At 28.6% G+C, this 21984-nt stretch overlaps 4 protein-coding genes across 4 annotated transcripts; 2 read left to right on the top strand and 2 right to left on the bottom strand.

Moving 5' to 3' along the window:
- The first annotated feature begins 3376 nt into the window (after nucleotides 1-3376).
- Nucleotides 3377-6895, top strand: LOG7 (cytokinin riboside 5'-monophosphate phosphoribohydrolase LOG7). The gene is given in 7 exon segments (NM_001257981.2): nucleotides 3377-3487; nucleotides 4546-4643; nucleotides 5342-5372; nucleotides 5471-5570; nucleotides 5673-5743; nucleotides 6416-6559; nucleotides 6797-6895. Coding segments are annotated over 7 exon segments (654 nt in total).
- Nucleotides 6896-7618: 723 nt separating this feature from the next.
- On the bottom strand, nucleotides 7619-11915 carry 2-CP1 (2-Cys peroxiredoxin 1). The gene is made up of 7 exons (NM_001329055.1): nucleotides 11545-11915; nucleotides 10599-10673; nucleotides 9651-9732; nucleotides 9452-9531; nucleotides 8191-8316; nucleotides 7979-8092; nucleotides 7619-7897 (listed from the first exon to the last, which is right to left on the bottom strand). The coding sequence occupies exons 1-7, from the start codon at nucleotides 11752-11754 to the stop codon at nucleotides 7781-7783; spliced, it is 804 nt and encodes a 267-aa protein (NP_001315984.1). The 5' UTR covers nucleotides 11755-11915; the 3' UTR covers nucleotides 7619-7780.
- Nucleotides 11916-12885: 970 nt separating this feature from the next.
- LOC101268048 (putative HVA22-like protein g) lies at nucleotides 12886-14699 on the bottom strand. The gene is made up of 5 exons (XM_004249731.5): nucleotides 14537-14699; nucleotides 14345-14443; nucleotides 13689-13745; nucleotides 13324-13603; nucleotides 12886-13185 (listed from the first exon to the last, which is right to left on the bottom strand). Exons 1-5 carry the CDS (start codon nucleotides 14566-14568, stop codon nucleotides 13084-13086), a joined length of 570 nt encoding a protein of 189 aa, XP_004249779.1. The 5' UTR covers nucleotides 14569-14699; the 3' UTR covers nucleotides 12886-13083.
- A 3119-nt stretch (nucleotides 14700-17818) lies between these two features.
- On the top strand, nucleotides 17819-18355 carry OFP21 (OVATE family protein OFP21). Its single transcript, XM_010314115.4, has one exon. The coding sequence runs from the start codon at nucleotides 17819-17821 to the stop codon at nucleotides 18353-18355; it is 537 nt and encodes a 178-aa protein (XP_010312417.2).
- Nucleotides 18356-21984: the final 3629 nt, after the last annotated feature.

Below are 21984 nucleotides of genomic sequence, written 5' to 3' on the forward strand. Positions count from 1 at the left end.
GTTCCATATTAGATATGCACTTTCTACTGTACACCATTATTAGATTGATCGACTTTATTATTTTGACCTTTGTTCATATTAATTAGACTCTCGCAAAAAAAATTGTGTAATCTTCAAAATACGTTTAAATTTCCAAAGCCAAACAATTGCAGCGATAAAATAATAAGAAATTAATTAATTTTATCATAATTTCTTAAATAATATCATCTAATATAGGATAGAGGTACTACGATGAACAAGTAACACAATATCAAAAGTGATATTTGACAACAATCAACTAACGATAATCAATATTTTTATTTATACTTTTAAAAATTTTAGCGATATTAAATCTAATAACGCTTAACTTATATTGATAAAATGTCTTTATTAATACATATATAAAATAAATATAAATTTATTAAATATCCTTATTTATTCCGTTCCGAGAGACTTAGGAGTGATTATTGGGTAAGGTAAATTGTAATAATTGTGAACTTTCACGTCTCCCTTATTTTGTGGGTTATTATGTGAATGAGAAGGAAGATGGTGCAGTAATTTCTTGCGATTTTCAATGCAAATAAAAAGAAGGTGTGTCAATCACAAAACACAATCATTGCCTATATTGTCACTTCTGCTAAATATATATCAACTATCAAATTGCATTTAAAGGGCATTTTTGGTATTAAAATATTTTTACAAAAATTTATTTTAATTATATTTTACGAGTGAGCGAGGTTTTAGATGACGTAATTGTGATGATCATATAGAAAATAATATCAAATTAAATGCGATATTAAAATATTTTTACAAAAATTATTTTTATGATGAATGTTGAATATCAGTATATTCTTATGACTCATTTGATTCATGAAACAAAGTTACTCCGAGATTATTAATCCTTGGAGACTACGGCTAGTATCTCTAAAATAATATCACGTTGAATGAAATAAGATGTAATATATAGGACTCATAATTATATTATATTACTAAAAATATTTTCTTAAAAATTAATCAATTTTTAACTTATTTTTAATATTTGACAAGTAAACGGTATTTAAAGTGACGAAGATGAGATGATCAAGAGATTGTTCTAAGAAATAGGACGGAGACAATAAAACTTATTTTTTAAAAAAATTATTTTCTAGATAAAATATTTTTAAAAAATTTAATGATCTAATTAAATATGAGATAATTAAAAACAAATCAATGCTAGAACGAAGTTAAACACCAAGATTATATATAGTTCTGGTATTAAAATTCAAGGAATCTAAGACTAATATCATATATAAAATAATATCAAATTAAATGAAATAAGATATAACATATAAAATTCAAAATTATTTTTAATTGGTTCAAAAAAATTTATCATAAATTTATTAAATATTAATTTTAATTTTATCTTATTTCACGTATCAAACGATGATTTTTCTAACACGGTACAATGCACCTTACCATTCCCCTGTCAGATCCCCGGTATGGCTCTATATTTGAGAGTCGTGAGAAAAATGACTTTTTTTCGTAAATATTTATTTTAAATATCGATTAATTTTAATTTGTATTAAATTTTTGATATATTATGATATAAGTATTTTTTTATTAAAGCAACTTCATATTTAAAAATTTAAATACATGACCTGTTATTACACCAAACTACTCTATAATTTACCAAAATAAAAGAGGAATCAATTAAAATAGTTAAATAATTAGTTTTATAATCCAACAAGATTAAGCAAATGACGCGGTCGTATATGGTTCACATGTGAGCTGCATGCTAATTAGAAAATAAAAAAAGATTAAATAATTAAAATTGTGCTAATTAAGTGCTAATTATTTTTAATGCTAGTTGTATGTAGTAAACTCTTCACTAATATATATTTTGTTTATATAAATTAGCATGTTAAAATGGGCAATTTTAAGAAAGAACCAACTACGTAAGTGGTAACGTCATAAGACAAATTATGTGATTTATTTGTATAAAGAAAAAAAAATATTTCAATAATTTAGTTTTAATAAAAGTAGATTCATTTGCATTTAATAATATTTCTTAGTATTAATAAATCAATTGAATATATGTAAAAATTTCTAGTTATTAATGTATATTATTATTTTTTGAATCAGCTATTGATTTTCATATTATAAATAATATTTGGATCTTTTTGATGGACACATATATATTTTGATATCTAGAAGGTCAAATCTTTAGTCTTAAATTTAATTAAAAGAAGATCAATTAAAAAATTGGAAAAAAGATTATGATTTATAAAATATTTTTCTATTAAAGTTTATAAAAATGGATATTATCCTGTATAATTTAAAATAGTCAATTGCTTGGTTGAGAAGGTAAAGATAAAAGACAAAAAGAATATACTAATTGATTCCATCAATATAGACATATTTATAGACAAAACTTTTTTAAGTAAGCTTTTCTTATGTTTAGGTGTGTAATTTTTGTTTTAATTTATTTGTTCAATTTTAATTTATTATTAAATGTTAAAGTATAATGTTTTAAAATTTTTATAATTCTAAACTAAAGAAATATAAAAAGTATGCAATAAATTTTTTAGTTTCGTGATTTAAAATATCTATGATAAAAAAGTAATTAAATAAAATTATAGTTCCTTTTTAATAGATTAAAAAAATGAAATAAATAAATATAAAATAGACTCACGTATGACCTTGTTTAAATTATCAATATATATAAATAAAAAAAGCAAAGGTACATGAATTAATTAGGAATAATCTTTTTAGTTTCTATCATAAAAGTGAGAATAATGCTTAAGATATTGTAACTTTTTCGAACTCCATTCATAGAATTATATATAATTTATTGTTATAATGTGTAATATAAAATCATTACAGAATTAGCAATTATTTTTAAAAATAATTAGAAATAAAAAGGTAAAATTACAAAATTAATCAAAAACCATAAAAAGTGAGAACAACACTAAAATGACATATATTTTTCAGATCTATTAATAAAATTACGATTGTTGTATATGGTATAAAATCATTAAATAAAAATCAACAATTATTTTCTTGTAAATTATCAATTAAAAAAGTAAAATTATAAATTAATCAGAAATATTTTTTCTACCTAAAATGACAATAAAATTAAACTTAGATGTCATATCTTTTCCAAATTCTATTTTATAAAATTATATTTAATTTTATTAGTATCTTTTCCAAACTCTATTTTATAGAATTTTTTAATTTTGTCATTATTGTATGTAATTAAAAATCATTAAATAATTTTTTTTTAAAAAAAATTACTCCTTAGTAGCTAACCAAAGGGTCTATAAATAAAGTAGTCCTATTTTCATGTAAAGACAAAAAGTGAAGTTGCAACTTCTTTCTCTTTTCTTCTCACTCCCTTAAAACAAAAACAAACAAAAAAATGGAGAAAGTTGAAAGTTCAAAATTTAATAGAATTTGTGTGTTTTGTGGTAGCAGTTCTGGGAAAAAAACTAGTTATCAAGAAGCTGCTATTGATTTAGGCAAAGAACTGGTAACTATTTTAAACCTCTTTGTTTTTTTATTTTCAAGAATCAGAAAGTTTTGTGCTTTTTATGAATAAAGATTTGATTTTTAAGCTTGTTTACATGAGAATGCAAAAAGTTTTGTACTTTTCATTGAAAAACATGATTTTAAAAACATGATATTTTAAAGCCCCATTTATGTATCTTTTCAGTTTTTATGTTTTTTTATTACTCGCTAGATATCATATTAAAGTTCGATTATTTGTATATAACCCCATTTGGGGTAAAAGTGTTTGCGATGGAAGTTTTTTTTTTAGTTTTCATCTCTTTAGGGCTCGAAATTCGATATAGGTCTGCACCATATCATTTGGTGGTGTATGTTTCCAACTTTTTAACATAAGAGAGATCTTTATAATGTTTCATAAGAAAACTAAAATCAAAATCAAGAACCCATTTTTATAGTTTCTTTTATTTAGTCTGTATGCTGTATTTCATTTTGGTACTGTTTGTTCTTTCTTGTTTTGTTGATTTTCACATTTACTTTGCTCAAAGAACCAAACTTTTTCTAGTTTGGTATATGATTGTGATTTTGTAAAATAAGAAGAAAAAACCTTACGTTTGGCATGAGAAAGAGAAGCAAAGAATGGTATTTTTGTGTTTAGGATAAATTTTTTTTTTTTTTTTGCTAGCTGTAGCCTGCCTGTAATTAGTTGAGCAGTGTTCTTGCATGATCTAATTAAATTTTGTTAAGAATTTTTCAGTTCTTGAAAAAAAAAATTCATGTTTTTTCATAGGGAACAGAACGTGCCACCTTGTTATCATGACATTTTGCAAATGTGTTCAAAAATTTTGCTTAGTTCTTATGAATATATCCACATGCATAATAAAATATTAAAAATACCATTCTCTGGCACGTCTTTATAAAATGGATTTTATATTGAGTATAATAATGTTTATTTCTTCTTGTTAATGATTGCATGTTTTGCTAGTATGTTAAGTTTTGGAGAAATTGAGGAGCAGTAGTTTTTTTTTGGATTTATGATAATAGTTTTGTTAGTGATTTTGATGTGTGTGTGTTTTGATGAAGGTGGAGAGGAGGATTGATTTAGTGTATGGAGGTGGAAGTGTGGGGTTGATGGGACTTGTTTCTCAGGCTGTTCATGATGGCGGTCGCCATGTTCTAGGGTAAGCGTTTTACTTTCCCCGTTTCAGTTTGTTATTTGTTTGTAAATTTAAAGAACTAAAGAAAAAATTTAATGTTGGGGTCTTAAAGCCAAACGGAAACTAGAAAAGTAAGACAAACAAATTGAAGCTGAAGGACTAGCTTCTGCAATAGTTAGTTTGTTGTTTGGTTTGTTCAATCATAGTGTTTGGACTATTTTCGCTCCTGTGTTGGATCCTCCAGGAATGTACTGTTTTTGGAGGATTCGACATGTTAACTGTCAATACATTTTTGATTAGTCCGAGTAGTGTTTTAAAGTTGAGATCTTTTTACATTGAAAGTATCTCAGTTCTCAATAAAATGGCTTTCATGAGGACTACCTAAAAGGCAGACATCATGGGATCAAATGTTTCTTTATTTACTTTTGTTGTCTGAACAAGCAAATAATTCCTATACATGTAAAAAGAAATTTAGTATTGAGCACATATATTGCTCGGACTCTCTTCAGTAACGTGGACCGGTGCATGTGTGATTCTCCAAAAGTAATACATTTTTGGAGGATCCAACACTGGTGCATCCACATTTTTGGAGTGTCCGATCAACACATCTCAGCATAGAGTGCGCAGTACATTACAGAGACCTACTTTTTGGGCGATATTAATGTGCTACTATACATGTTATCTGTTTTGCTGATTTATTAATTCTGGGTTTTCTATTGCAGAGTGATTCCAAAGACTCTCATGCCTAGAGAGGTACTGTTCACTACAAACTTGGAAAATCGCTTTCTACCGAGTCAATTTCTTGTATAAGCATATGCTAAATCTATATGTGGCCCTAAATGTTGCAACAGTTAACTGGAGAAACTATTGGAGAATTGAGAGCAGTGTCTGGTATGCATCAAAGGAAAGCTGAAATGGCCCGTCAAGCTGACGCCTTCATTGCCCTCCCTGGTAAATTTAAGCCTTTACCCTTATTTGTTGTTGGTTCAGTGTTTGTGTCGTATACTTTAGTGACATCGGTATAATGAATCGTCGTTGTGCTTTATTTTGTAGGTGGCTATGGTACTCTTGAAGAACTTCTCGAAGTCATCACATGGGCTCAGCTTGGAATCCATCAGAAACCAGTAAGCATTCTACATTTTTGTTCAGATTACTTTACGTTACATTTAGTAGTGGTGGTAGGTCTTGACTAATTTATGGTCTAAAATGAAACATTCCAATGGAAGTACCTATGATAAGCATATACTCTCAAGTAAAAAGTACGATAAATTAGTTTTTTAAGTTTTGACATAGAATATCTTCCCTTGGAATGCAAAGAAATCAATGAAACTTTCTGGTGAAGATAGTCGTTGCTTGAATTTTTAACCTTTTTACTGTATGTCATCATTCTCCGCTGACCTATAAGGCTTACTTTTGTTGTGCTAAACGCTCGTCTGGTCAAAAAATGTAGCTTGAACTCTTCACAGATGTTGTCACACCTGTCTTGGTACAAAGCTTTTAGCTACAAGTGTTTACCATTTTGCCCTTTCTTTTCGACTTGTGTTACCTTATTCACGACATAACCTTATTTTAATCCTGCTGGGATTCTGCATTTCAAGTCAACAATGGTATCGAAGCACGTGGTTTTTATTAGTCTTAAGTTCACATGGAAAGATTATACAAGTGATTTGCACGTCCTAATCATTGTCATTCTTCATAATCCTGTTTGAATGGCAAGAAAATGCTTCTTAATGATTATTTTCGTATGTAATTGAACACCGTTTCATCGTTGATATTCATATAATCTAACGATGCAGGTGGGGTTGTTGAACGTTGAAGGTTACTATAATTCGTTGTTGTCTTTTATTGATAAGGCTGTTGATGAAGGCTTTATCTCTCCTATTGCTCGTCGAATAATCGTGTCTGCTCCAACAGCCAAAGAGTTGATCAGAGAACTTGAGGTATGTATATATTCACATTGTTTATACTATATAGTTTTATTTAGTTAAATAAATATTGTAAGTTGTGTAGATTCATTATAAACTACTAACTTGCTATTATAATATATGGCATAATGATTATTGAAACTGCGCTCGTTATTAAATATCATATCTTTGAATAAACGATAACAACATACCTAGTATATTCTACGGGGTCATATACTTTTGTTGATTATTTTTTTTCTCGTTTTGTTACAGGAACATGTACCAGAGAAGGATGAAATAATATCGAAGTTGATATGGGAGGATGAAATTCAAAGATACAATTATGCACCAGAATCTACTGTTCCTACATGAAAAAAAAATGTCACTTTTTTATTTTAGTATATGGTTTTGGGATTTAGAAAATTTCAGTATACAAGTATGGAAGGGAAAAAAAAAAAATATAGCATCAGTTTTTTGTGGAATTGTGGATGTCCAAATAGCTTAGGGCATTATATGCTTTAAAAGAATATAAAGTTTTTGTGGATCTGATGAAGGTTCATTTTGTTCAAGGCACTATGCTTTTGTGTATGTTTACCAAGTAGTATAATTCTATATAATATATGTGCTTTAGTTATTCCGATAATAGTTGATTGAATACCAAGTAGTGTATGTCTGCTCGTATAAAAACATTGTCTTAGTTTTAATTTAATTTCAAGATTGAATCATTAATGAAATTTATTATTTATTTTGATAAACTTTAGATTACAAAACAGACAATAAAATCTATTTCAACAAAGAAATAGTATGTTTCATAATTATGATTGTTTGGTGGCTATGTGATCAATTGTTAATTATGTTTAATTAATAGAAAGACTTTGGTAGTAAACCATTTCAATGAAAAATGGTTGACTCCAAAATACTTGGAATCTTTCAATAGAATATGATCTAATCAATTATTCTTATAAAATATTTTTAAACATTTTAAACCAAGTAGTTAAAATAAAAATTCGTCCCTTAGATGAGTAGTAGCATTGGTACGTGCACTTTTGGTTTGGTTTGATATTAGTGTGGCTCAAGGGACAAATCTGTGAGGTCTGTTGGGCCAATACGTACCACGGACATTAGAATACATATTTATTCTCAAAAAAAATGCGAAAAAGTCGATCAGTACCTTAAAAAAAATGTTGCAGAAAACTGTTCTCTCCCTCCAGCTCCTGTAAACAACAAATTAGATAAAAAGCAATGTAATTCATCTCCTTATATGGATGCAAAGTACTCTTTGCTGCCCTTGGGGTCAGGCTTCATGGATTTCTCCCCTGGCTTCCATCCGGCTGGGCACACTTCGTCTGGGTTCTCCTGAACGTATTGCAACGCCTGTTTTTGCCACACCCAAAGCAATTATAAGCAAATCACTACGACGCTGAAATGTGTAGGGGCAAAATGGTCGATTTATACCTGAAGAGTTCTCAATGTTTCATCGACGCTTCTACCAATTCCAAGATTGTTAATGGTTGAATGTTGAATAACTCCTTCCTTGTCAATGATGAAAAGTCCTCTCAATGCAATCCCCTGAAGAAAACATAGGTAATTGATTCCATTTAGCACTAGAATGTGTAAGCCACGAGAAACCATCGAACCAATTACGAGGAACTCTTAGAACGACATACCTGGTCAGGGATCAGTACATTGTATGCTTTTGAAATTGACTTGGTTACGTCAGAAATCAATGGATAATTCAGATCACCTAGACCACCGGACTTTCTCTCAGTTTGGACCCATGCAAGGTGGGAGAACTGCAAGAGCAACAGCATGAAATCAATAATAAAAGATCAAACAGGTACTCAAGAGAATAGCGACAAAAATCATTGGATATTACGATTGAATAATTGCAAATAACTCCATAACTGAGGCACCACAATTTTACATTTTACAAGTTGGGAGCTTAAAATTAAAGAACAAAGGGGACAAAAGGAAAAAGAAACGTATCATCTACTCCCAAAAGAACCTGAACACTATTTCTCGTCAAACAACTTTTTGGAGTATATATAAATTTCATTGTACAAGAGTTTCTCACAAGTCATAAGCTATTTCAGTGACTGCCGCTGAAGAAATAAAGGCTAAGAAAATTCAACCTCTCCGCAATAATATCCCTTCAGTCCAAAGATTAAGGTGTTGGAAAGTTGAACCCAACAAGCAGCGGTCAAGGGTTCAACTCTGAGAAATGGGGTCTTGCGGTCTTGCTTGGCCAAGGGTTTTTCTAATTAAGCATACATAACTTTTCTCCAGGTAACCTAAATCCAAACTTCAGGGAATTGAGCCAAACTTGTTCGAATCCGATAAGTTGAGCTGAACAACCAACTTGGCTCGGTGTGTCCAATTGTTTACTTTACAGTTTTCTTATTTTATGGGGAAAATTCTTCCTTTATATCCGGTTAAGAGATTCTTTCACCAAATATTACCACATCTTTCTTAAGATAATGAATTTTGTTTGAACGTCTCCTAGATCCACTCCTAACCAACCTCAACCCACCCTCTCACTCCTGTGAAGCGAAAGAAAAAGTGATGAGGAACCCTTGCTCATGTCTATGCAGACAAATTAGATGTTAAAGTCTTCTGCTTAAAGCCATACTACAAAGATACACAGAGTTGCGAACAAGTGAAAGTGGTTAGCAGCACAAATGCAACATCACAAAGCCCTTGTGTCCACGCCCCAATTATCCCCCCGAAGGAATATGGGCATCTTAAAGATCTTACAAACCATTTAAGTTAAACTAACCCTTCATAGGCAAATTGAAGAAATAACAATTAAACTATCACATGATACTGAAGTAAGCATATGAAATGCACAAACTGAAAGAACTGAGCACACACATACAAGCTGATATATTAATAACTTCATAATGGAAAATTGAAGCAAAGAATACTTACCACACTGTCTACAGAAACACCCAATATTTCTGTGTTCACCTTTTCAAATTCTTCATAACGGTCACTGAAAGCAGTGATCTCTACAGTAACAGAAAAAGATATTACATTAAAACAACACATTCTGCAACCTAAATAGTCAGTGAAAACTAATACGAATAATCTGAAATTGGCAGCAGAGAAATTTCAGGGACAAACCAACCTGTAGGGCAAACAAATGTGAAGTCTAGCGGGTAGAAAAAGAGAATCACGTATTTCTTCCCGATGTACTCAGACAATTTAACCTGGATAAAAAAGGATTATTGTAATTGCAAACTGCAGATACAATTTATAAAATTCAATTAATTGTGCCAATGTCAAATAGTCCCTAAACAGATCCAGAAGTGAAAGTAAGAACCTAAGCCATATTATCTAAAACTTCATACAGTTTAAGATCAGCAGGAAACGTTGCATATTGAGGTGGTATGACACACTGTCTTACTATGTCCTCATTTCCATCACCAACTGCAACCAGATGAGTTAGCCAACAAAATACACTCCCTCAGGATTTCTAATTTAGCAATGGTGGTTATTCTTAGCTGACAAGGTAATGCAACTTAGCTGACACAGAGTATTTTAGAAATGAGATTTGACTGATTGACGAATGTTTATTTTTTTCTCTTATTAGAGGAACCACCTGGATACTTAGGCTTGCAACACTAACCTCCTATGTGGTTTTAAATATTACGTTTACATCCCTTACTCTGCATTATTCCAACAAAACTCCAGATAAATATAGCAACTAGTGAGCCGAAAAAACAGTAGGAAAAAAGACGAAACTACTCCAATTTAAATATATTCATATTTCATGCAGGACCTTTCACCTTTAAACCATAAATCTGTTTTTCTTATGATTTTAATGAAAACTAAAGCATAATTCAGAAAAAAAGGAAAAAATACGAACCAAGTTGTTAATGGGTTAAACGTACAGTGATAATATCAAATATTTATGATTTTATTGTATAGACTATAGAGTCATAAATTAAATCTGTATACAGATAAATAAATATATTATTCATGTTCGGACATCTAAAACTAAGCAAACTTTTTGAATGGAATTAAGCATTTTTTGTCCAATAACAGGTAAGTAAAAATGACACAAATATATTACCTTGATGAATTCTTGATCAAAAACAGCTTCAGCCTCAAAGTCTGGTGCTTGATTTCCAACAAGTGGGAGTTCACTCTATATATGAAAACATACATGAAACAACATTAGATAGCTGAATCCTGATCTAAAAAGAAGCACAACCACCACAGAGAATCCTGAGGTAAAAGAAAACGTAAGTTCTTGAAACTATTAAGAACTCGAGAAAAAAAATCCTTTTAATTTTACTTGGTCTTCTTTTGCAACTTCTGGTCTCTCTACAGAAACTAAGTTGACTGGTTTATACGTAGTCTAATATCTACTAGATAGCCAAGCTCAATACTTGTTATCCTATACATTGGGTGGTCATTAGTTCTAATTAAAATCACTATTATAAAGCACACAACATACAATTATAGTTAATCCTAGATATGAACTCCAGTTTACCACTCTACCAATACCAACTTAGATATAACTTAACATATAATTTTTAATTCCCATTTCCCTCAAGACAAGTCCATAAATACAATTTACACTGCCTTACAATTCAAAGTATAAAGTATGCTAAAAACAATGCTAAAGCCTGAAAGCCTCAGGCCAATGTACACGGTGCCTTTCCATTCAAACTAACAACATTGAGCTTCCAAATTCAAGTGCAAAACACAAATGCAGTAATAACAAAATGATGACAGTTTCACAAATGGATGTGATAAAATTGAATAGACAAGTGTTTCTTTTAATTATATAGAGGGGCCAGGGGAAGCGAAAATCAAACCCCCCAACTAACCAACGGACCTACTAAGATTTCGAAAAGTGTTTAATTATGAACTCCTTCAAAAAGTGTGTAAAGAAACAAACTTTCCCCAGAATTAAAGTAAACCCTTTTTCCAAAAACATTCATAGTTTCAGAAAATCAACTCAAAATGCAATAAAACCAAGCAAAACAAAAAGGGGTCCTAGAAAAACTTACAGAGGCACAGACAGCAAAACGACGGCGTTCTGCTTGAGCAACCCGAGTATTGATTGAACGAGCTACACGAGAAACAAGGGGATTGCAATTACGAAGTCCATTAAAAGCAGAAGGAACGGAAATTGATTGAGAAATGTGTGATTTAGGTGAAATAGAAGCTCTGGAAGTGTAAGAAAGCAGAGCAGTTGAAGAAGAAGCAGAGCAAGCCATTGGAAAGAGTGAAAATAGGCTCTATGAGTAGTGAATGGAGAGTAGAGAAAAGGGTATCTGATAAAGATAGGGTAGCTCCACAAGAATTTGGCCTTATCTACTGAATTTGGAGTGTTAAAGGTGGAGAAATGGTTAAGTGTAGGGTTTGGTGGATAAGTTGATTCATATGTTGTGGAAGGATTTTGGCCTTTGGTCTATGGTTAAGGGGCTTTTTTCGGTTTTCTATTCTGTGTTTGATATCTATATCAAAATTCATATTAAAATATTTACATCGAATATAAAACATTTTTTAATTAAGAAACCTTAATCTAGAATCTAAATAATTATAGATGAATCAATACTTATTAATCTACTACCACTACAACAAAACAACTTTCAGCGACATTAAATATTGACACTAATAAAAAGTGTTAAAGTCCTTACCAGCATTAGTTAAGTGATATTAAAATTAATGTCGCTGAAGGCTTTAGGAACATATACAAAGAGCGATAATTGCCACTAAAAATACATATTTAGCGATGATTAAGAATTAAATATCGCTAATAATTATTTTTGTTTGCATTATTCGTTCTTATCGGTGAATAAATATGTCATCTATTGGTTTCATAATCTTAAGTCGTGAATACATGGAATTAGGGGACAATCAAAGAGAAATGGTCGTAATAAGATTTATAAGTTACTTTCTCGTGTAAAGATAAAAGAAGGAAGATTTCGTAAGATTTTATTTAATAAATGAGTCGATTATTCAGAATGTTTAATTTTGTTATTATGATACATATATCTTTCACTCTCATTACAGGGATGTGGATTTTTTTGTAAAATGTAATAGAATAATAATAAAAAATTCTTAAATATTTATATTTGTTGGTCTATTTTGAGAACGTCTTGCTTATTCACTAAGAATAAATTCGAAAAATAGAGTTCATTGTATGGGCCACCTATATACAAACTCCCAGCTCACCTTAAACAATTTGCGTATGGAATTTATAAATAATTTGAACTAAAATTTATATATTTTATAATCTACGTAAAAAATAATATATGTCACAATAATTAATAATTTAAAAATTTATAAAAAAAATCTATAATTAATAATACTTATTTAAATCTCAAAATTCAAAAAATATCACATTTAATGAAACGATAGGAGTATAATATAATAACCAAAAGAATTCCATTTGTTATATAATTCTGTCAAAACTAGAAAATTGAATAAAATAGAAAAGAATAGAAATCATTAAAAAAATTAGTTTGCTCACATTTGTTTTTACAAAATATACAAAAAAAAAATAAAAAAACGTTTACGTTGTTGTGCCACTATTTGGCTAACTAGTCCCCTTTGTTGGAACGTCTTAATTTTGCCCTTGCACCATAAAAATCTTTGTGATCAATCGTCGGTGAAGATGATCGATGTGTTGTCTCATCTTGTTTCTGCAAATAAATAAAACTTCAAATTAATCGACAAGAGAAGTCAAAATTGACTAATATCGTTTAGTAGTATCATTTGTTTAGATCATATTCAAGTTGGTATAACTGTGTAACTGGTAATATATGTCAAGTAAACGTTACCTCGGATTTAGGGTGTATTGTTCCTCTTTTAGATTGAGAAGCTATATACTCAAGCATTTGCAAGAACTTTGCTTGACCTATTTCTGTACAATTTTGCCAGTAATAAATGGCTAAGTCCCATGCCTTGGCTCTAAATTCCATTAAACTCCTGTCAATATCTGTTTCATACTTTGCAACAAATGGCTTCAATATTGTATCATAGATATGTGATGTGCCTTTTATTTTTGGATACCATAAGTAGATGAAAAGTGCTAATTTTGCCTCACCATACATTGGTAACCTAAACAAAAAACAACAAAAATTTAATACATTGGTAGTATCATTTTTGGTAAAATATTATAAATGTAGTAACAAAGTGAACATACCATGACAAAAACAAATCACCAAAGCTTTCAAAGATTCTCAGAGCCCCAACAATGATCCTGAAAACAAACATTTTTTACTTAGCAATTAATTCGAAGACACTAAATGAATTCTTCTGATAGAATTATAGTCTTGATGAATGATATTTGTACTGATAAAAACTGACAAATATCACATGAAACTAGACTTGTTTAACAAACTTAATCCTCTATTTAGTTATATTTATTAAGGATGTATTAAATTCCTTCAAGCACCCAAATCATGAATGAATCTCATTATAGTTCAAGTTATACTCACCAACTGTGTAAAGAAACATTAGTAGATTAGTCTAATAAGGTAATTATGGAAAAATCTCTATGATTAATGAGAAAATAACACTAAACTACCCTAATATAATAGGTTAAACTACATTTTTAATAACGTAAAATATATATCTAGTACTTTTACTATAAATAACTTTAATCCATTTCGTTATCATATTCTTCTTGTTTGTACTCATAATACACAACAATAATATATCAGTATAATTTTAATTATACACTATTTTTGATAGACTCTGATAAATAACTAATGGTCCAATTTCTCAAACATCGAATTCTAAATTGTTCAAATTCACTTACAAATCAACTTTTTGATGATAAAAATAAGAGAATTTTACCAATATTGGCACCAAAATCTAAGTTCATGAATCTCCACTTTGTTCTTCTCAATTGTTTTAAAACATTCAAAAGCAGGATATGCATATCCAAGAACCAATCTGCAAAAATCCACAAAAACAATAATTCAATCATCTAAATATGTAAAAAAAAAAATTACAAAAATCACAAAATTAAAAAAAAGAAAACCTTACATTAAAACGCTAGTAATGAAGTTTCCCAACATCTTATACTCCAAAATGCCTTGTGTTTAATCAAATAATTGAAATCTTTTTAGTAACCATCTAAACAAAATTTTAACAATTTTTGTTTCAGTTTTCAATAATGAAAGAGGAATTAATTATGAAAACATAATATTTGCCAAAATATATAGTTTGAGAGAGGGAAAAAGGGCAGGAAATTATTTTTTTTTTTTTTAAAAAAAAGAGACACTAATTTAATAGGAAACGTAAAATTAGAATAATTCGTTTACTTATAATTATTGACAAACGTGAGAAGCAGTCTTACTTTGTGTTTTTGGTCATCGTAATTAAAACATTATTTTTTTAAAAAAAAACATCATATTAATGCAATGAAATATAATTTTAAATTAATCATACGAGTATTTGGAGAGAAAAGTTGAAGTAATATATCCGGTGAATTTACCCAAAAATATTTATAAATAAATTTTCTTAAAATATTAATTTTATAATTTTCAAAATAAAATGAAGATACATGAAAAATCTATTTCTTTTATTTTAGATGATTAATAATACGATAATGAAATAGTTCTATGTGAAGGGTGACAACGGTTTGTAGAAGTTAGAAAAAAGAGTAATTTTGATTTTTTTTAAAAAAATATTTTGCCTTAAAAATAGGAATAATAGTATTTTATTTTACACGTAATAGTAGGGAAGTTAAGATTTTATGGGATTCACAAAAGATAGTTGAATTTATCTTGTGGAAGGGGTATTTTCGTCATTAAAATAATTTTTAGTTGACTTTCATTTTATTTAAAAACATTTAATTCTTTTTTTTAGAAGAAAATTGAGTTTGGACTTTTTGGAGAAAATAAAAACATTACTATAGACGTGGAGAGAAGTTTCAGAGGAGAATTGTTGGGGGAATTTTGGTTGGGCTATGAAAAATAAGACAGATCGATAAATTGAATTGGAAAAAGTGTTGTTATTGAATTATTGAAATAACGAGTTTTTATTGATTTTAATTTATAAAAAGACGTTATCAGGTTATTAATTTGGTTTTGATTTTTAATAAGGACAAATCAATAACTCATTAATAGTACAATATTATTTTATTCGCACATATATATTAACTGTTAATCTCGATGTCTTATTAGTTCCTATTTTTAACCTTTAGTTTTTGATTCACGTTTCACATTAGTAAATTTTGAGTTCACAACTTCAACGTTACATTCGAAATCTAGAGTAAGAAGTTATTCCTAATTTCTCCTTAGTGTTACATTTGTATAATTCTTTTCATGTAAATTATTATTGTTTCTATATTATGAGCATTTTTGAAGTTATATTATTGTCTCGTCGCGTCATAATTTTGGAGAAGTTATATATTTATTTTATAAGCATTTTCTTAGTGATCAAACTGAAAATAAAACTGTTAAAGATTAAGATTAATAAATCAAAAAAAGATTTTTTTATTAATTTAATTATTAATTTAACATATTTAAAAACCAAAAATTAATAAATCAAACTATATAAAATCAAACCGAAACCAATTAATATAAAATTTATGATTTTGCAGAGTTTTCATGGACTGCCTATCCACACACAGTTTTCTCATGATTATAATAATGTCCTAGATCTTAAAATGTTTCTATTGCTCCATTTTTGTCTTTGCATTTATGAAATCTGTTGGATAATTAATATCTACGTACTACATACTATATGGTGGTACAAATTGGGGGAAAAAATCAATAATTATCTGAATTAATTAAAGTTATATATAAGTTATTAGTTTAATTTTGATTTATTATAACAAGTTGATAATTATTTTATCATGTTACTAAGCATGAGTTATATTTATGATGATAGGGTAGGCACTTTTCATTACTTCACAAGTGATATAATTGAGAGAAGTTATGATATAATTGAGAGAAGTTATGTTCTTGAATTAGCTTTTTTCGATTGTATTTTTATTGATATAACAGAAAAAATTGATAATTTATTTTTTAAAGTGAGAAATTATAGTTGAAAAGTAAAAATAAAAATGATAAAAATATTTCTATCAAAGAAAATGTGTGGACGAGTGATAGAATTATTCACAAAAAATATTTGCGTTTAATCCTCAATTGTTACATTTTAAAAAAATATTTTCTAAAACTCGTTCCAAAAACCAACGAACATGATCAATTATCCGTCAACTTTGAACTGAAACCTATCGTTAGATTCATGGAAATTGACGATTTACAATCTACTCTATATGTCGATGTTGACCCTCGATTTTGGAGTGATAGAACTAATTATAAATAAGCGTATATATTATTTTCTTCTAATATGACTTTTGTGCCCCACTAGATAATTGAAATGTTATATTTTTCGAAAGTCATATTAAGTATATTTTTATTTTCAAAGTGAACGGAGAAAGTATATCTAAAAAAGAAAACTATAACAACTAAAAGTGAACGAAAAAAAACATTATTTTTATGTTTAATTTGTCGATTTCAAACTAAAGGAGGTAATTAAGGTTTCTTTAACAAAAAAAATAGGGACCATAATATTCATGGCTGTCATCATTAATTATTAGTCACCAATATAGTTGTTATTAATTAGTTTTAATTAGGCAACTTGTCTATTTAGAGTAGTAGAAAGAATTTAAAAAAAAGAGGCTGTTAGAGTAGCAATAGAGAATATTAAGAAAAATTATTTTCACAATTGATTGCAAAGTAAATAAATGCATCATATGTGTTATCTAAATTAAATTAATTTTAGGTTTAAGCTGTGTACTGCATCGTTCATGTAAAAATTATCAGTAGTACTTAATATAATCCGATTATTATTTACAAAAGTAATTACATGCGACTCATTACCAAAGCTAGTAAATGAATTTCTTATTTAAAAATAATTCAATTTTAAATTTTTGACTCTTATCATTTTTTTTAAGACCCTAGGATAACTCGTCGAATTTGTCACATTTCACAGTGTAATAATCTGCAAATCATATAGGAGATGTAAATTCCTCGTGTAATAGTCTGCAAATTACATAAGAGATGTAAATCGTACTAGATAAAAATATTTTTAATATTTTATTGCTTTAATCAAATATCGTCACATAAATTGAAACAAGTATATTTCGATAAGGTAGATAAAGATATTATTTAATGCAGTTTTTTCAGTTGACATGTAGAATTTATATGTTCCATCACTTACCAATTTCAGTGAAACTATTCACTATTATACCTTACCTTAAAAAAAACAAATTCATATAAAAAAAAAAGCTCTGCAAAATTTCTGGCTAATTCTGCAATGTCAACAACCAAAAAAAGGGTTATTTTACGTAACGTTACAGTAAAATTGGGCTGCAGTAGCAGTTGTATCCGGCCCAAATTTTCCAGCATTTTCCACCCTAAACCCCGCCGCCACCACTCCGCCGACAGCGCCGCCGTCTTCAACCATCACAAAACCCCCAACAATAAGTACTCTTTCTCTAATTCTACGATCACAACCGCAACCACTTTTTCTCCATCTCCAACTCCGTCTCCGGCACACTACTCCTCCGACGCTGAACGAGCTGTTCAAGGATTCGGTAGAATCGGCGGCGAGAGTGTCGCCGTCGAGAAAGATTCCGACGATCCTTACGTAGATTTCCGGCAGTCAATGCTGCAAATGATACTTGAAAAGGAGATTTACTCTAAAGACGAATTAAGAGAACTTCTCAACTGTTTTTTGCAGCTGAATTCTCCGTATTACCATGGAATTATTGTTAGAGCTTTTACGGAGATCTGGCATTGTGTTTTCTCCGTCAATCCCGGAGTCACCGGAGCTGAGTCGCCGTTCTTATAGAGCGGCGGTGATAATGGCGGTAGAGGAGGGTGGTGATCGCGTGTTTAACATGAAAATAATACTGACAATTTGAGGTGGAGCTAGAATTAAGAATTCTATTAAATCGGTAAGTTTATTTAGTTTTGCATTTATTTTTTTAAAAATTATTTAATAACATAAATTATTAATATATAATTTAGTAATTTAAAAGTGCTAAAAATTTCTAATCATATTTTTTGAACGTTATGATTAAGAAATTAAATTCTTTTAAGTTACTGAATTACGAATAATTTATGTAAATTAAATATTTCTTTTTATGATAAATATAAAATTATTAAGATTCGTCGAACTCTAAATGAAGATATGAGACCCATAATTATATTTTGGTTTTCATAAATATTTATTTTCTTGTATTTTTCTTTAGGGGTGGGGGATTTTAATTTATAGCAAGATGTTGTTTTCATTTTTTTTTTAAAAATATATATATTTAGGAATATATGGGTGGTAAAAAAAATGCTGTGAAAATTGTAATCTTTTATTTGTAATAATAAAGTAAAATAGCAATGTAAGGTTTTCCATCTTTTTTGTCTATATATATATAACTTTCTTTTGTATTTTACATTACTGCATTTTAAAAGCATAGGTAAAAACAATATAGAGAAATTTTTTTTAATGTAAATAGAGAAATTACTAGCGCTTACGAGAAAAGAGCAATATCAATAATAAAATAATGTGATAATCAAAATACAGTATAATATAATAGAGAAAAGAACAATATTAATAGTAAAAATAATGTGATAATCAAAATACAGTATAAGATAATATGGATAATTGTCAAATCATTTTATATGTTATGAACAGTACGAAGAAAAAAAAGTTAAATGAAGAATCAATTTTATAGCTAAACAATAACATTCGTTGCAAATTTACTTAAAAGATGAACTATCGTAAAAATGGTATGCAAATATCTTCCGTCATATTTTAGGGACATTGCTGTCCCGACATTCAAAAACTAAAACATGTATATTCTTTATACTATCAGACATACACGTGTCATAATCTTATCTATTGACCCGACATTTATCGATGGATAAGATTGCGCCATGTATTCCTATATTTAGTTTTCTGTTAGAAATTAGAATGAAGAGAATATATGCTCTAGTTCATGGACGGCAGAGACATCAATGTCCTAAAAATATGACGAAAAATATTTACATATCATTTACGATAATTTAAAGATATATTTGTCATTTTCCTTTTTAAAAAAATGAAAGTTATGGGTCTCATATTTTTGAATAATCTAATGTGGAATTGGTTGCTTCAATCTTCTTGTTTGTTCATAAAAGGAAAGTAATTAAGACTTTGGAATTTGGAATATTAACATATAATTAGTAATAAAATCATTATGAAAAAATTAATTGAATAATGAAAACATGGTGAAGGTGTTTTTTTAATCTGCAAAAACATAAGTTTATGTATGAAAAATGTTTTCTATCGAGAATTTTTTTATATTTAATCTCATCCATGATAACACGTCATTTGGTGATTGATAGAGGTGTGTTTAATTCAATTGAGAGTAGTGGAGTTTATTTGTAACAACAATCTCAACAATCAATTTTAGGAGTTGGCTTGTGTGACTCTTTAATGTTTGCCTTAATTATTTAATAACTCTTGCTACCTATATTTTGTACTGGTAAATATTGAATGAACATGATAAAGTTGTGAAGACAATGAGAATATTTTCTATAACACACACAACAAAGTGTTATGTAACTCTTTAATTAATAAAGTGGGAATTAAAATGTGAAACTCTTTTAATAGAATTGGTGTTAAAGAAGACATAATATCACATTATTTTTTTACTATACAAATAGGGACTTAAAAAGGTATTTTGGACACCACATTTGGTATTCTAACAAATAACACTAATAAATTCAGTGAAATTCTATCAAATAGGATTTGAACAGAGTCTTTTGAAATATAGAGTGCATGCAACGTAAATTATACAATACACCACACATGTTTTTTTATATATATAAAAAAACTCTTGATACAATTAATATTATTCAAACGGTTATAGAATCACTGATGTAGGCATGTTTTGTTTAATTATGCGTATATTTCCAAGTTCTTCCTTCATTAATATCGGAGCATGATAGAAATATATTTTTCACCAAGTTAAAAATTTATTGAAAATCATATTTTCGATAGAGAGAGATTGCAAGAGACAAGATTTGTGAAAAATACGATAAACACCCCTATTTTCAACCATCTTATCACCGTGTATATGGTGTTTTAGTATCATTGGGAAGACCTTTCTAACGATATATATTAATTTGTAAAAGTTTTAATGTCGGTTGAAGAAAATACGGGTGTCAAATCAATAGTGACTGCTCGAAATAGAAAGAATTATGAATTTGGCCCAATTCAAATACAATGAGTTGATGACCCAACATGAGCAAATCCATAGAAGTCCACTCCAAATTATTATATTCATATCTAAGCCATTTATTACATAGTATATTGACTAAATTTTCATAACTTAAACAAATAGAAGAGAGAAAAAAAAATCTCCATTGGAGACCCAAAGTTTATAAATTGATATCCAATTCAGTGTAATTATATAAGTAGGGTCTGAAAAGATTAGATCGTACACAAACTTTATCTCTATTTTCTATCTTTGTGTATAGAAAGATTATTTTTGATTGATTATCGACTCAGAAAAAATATGTTGAAAGCAGAATCAAAAGAAAATTATGTCAATATATTAAAATAGCATGGTACAAAGTAAATGAAGTTACACGTAGCAATATACATCGAAATGTGACTACTAACGAAAAGTAATAAAAGAGGAGAAAATGAGAAAATATCGACCCCATATGTGAGGACAAAGTATGAAATGTATTTTCAATTAGGACCACCAAATTCATGCAGTTCAATATAACCTTCTCAACCTTGAGAACAATTTCAATTCTTGTTCTCATTTTAAATAGACAAAGACATTAACCATAAAGATACAAAAAGAAGAAATATTATTCACCTTTCTCAAATTTTGAGTTAATTATACTTTTTTTTGCAGTGAAGGACCACATCAAAAAATTTCAGTCCTACTAGTATTGTTGCTATCAATTGATAATAACTTTGTAAATTTTGAAAATCTAGGACTCTCATCATTTATTAACTTATGTGTTTGGACATGATTTAGATTTGAGTTTTTTTTTCTAAAAAAAATAGTATATGAGGTTATGTTATAGATGATATTTGTTGTGTTTGAACGGAAAGACATTTAGCTTTTATCTGGTTATAAATTTTGAAGTTGAAATTTTAAAATCTGAAGTTGAATCTTCATTCGTATTTTGTTTAGATTTTCTTTTGAAATTTTATGAGTGGAAGTGAAATTTCTTCCAAAATGAGTTTAATTTGAGTCAATTTCGGAAAACTACAAATATTTTGAAGATAATTTTTTTAGAAGTCTAGTATGAAAATATAATTTACCTATATTCTTTTTTCGAGTCATAAAACTGTATTTCTCTCAAAACAAATAAATTTTCAAAATATAGTCAATTTTTTTGATCAAATAAATATTTAAAGATACATTTTTAAAATCTAATTCAAAATCTACAATCAAACACTATTTTTATTAGAATTAT

This window comes from Solanum lycopersicum, chromosome 10 (assembly GCF_036512215.1).
Source record: "Solanum lycopersicum chromosome 10, SLM_r2.1".
Lineage (NCBI taxonomy): Eukaryota > Viridiplantae > Streptophyta > Magnoliopsida > Solanales > Solanaceae > Solanum > Solanum lycopersicum.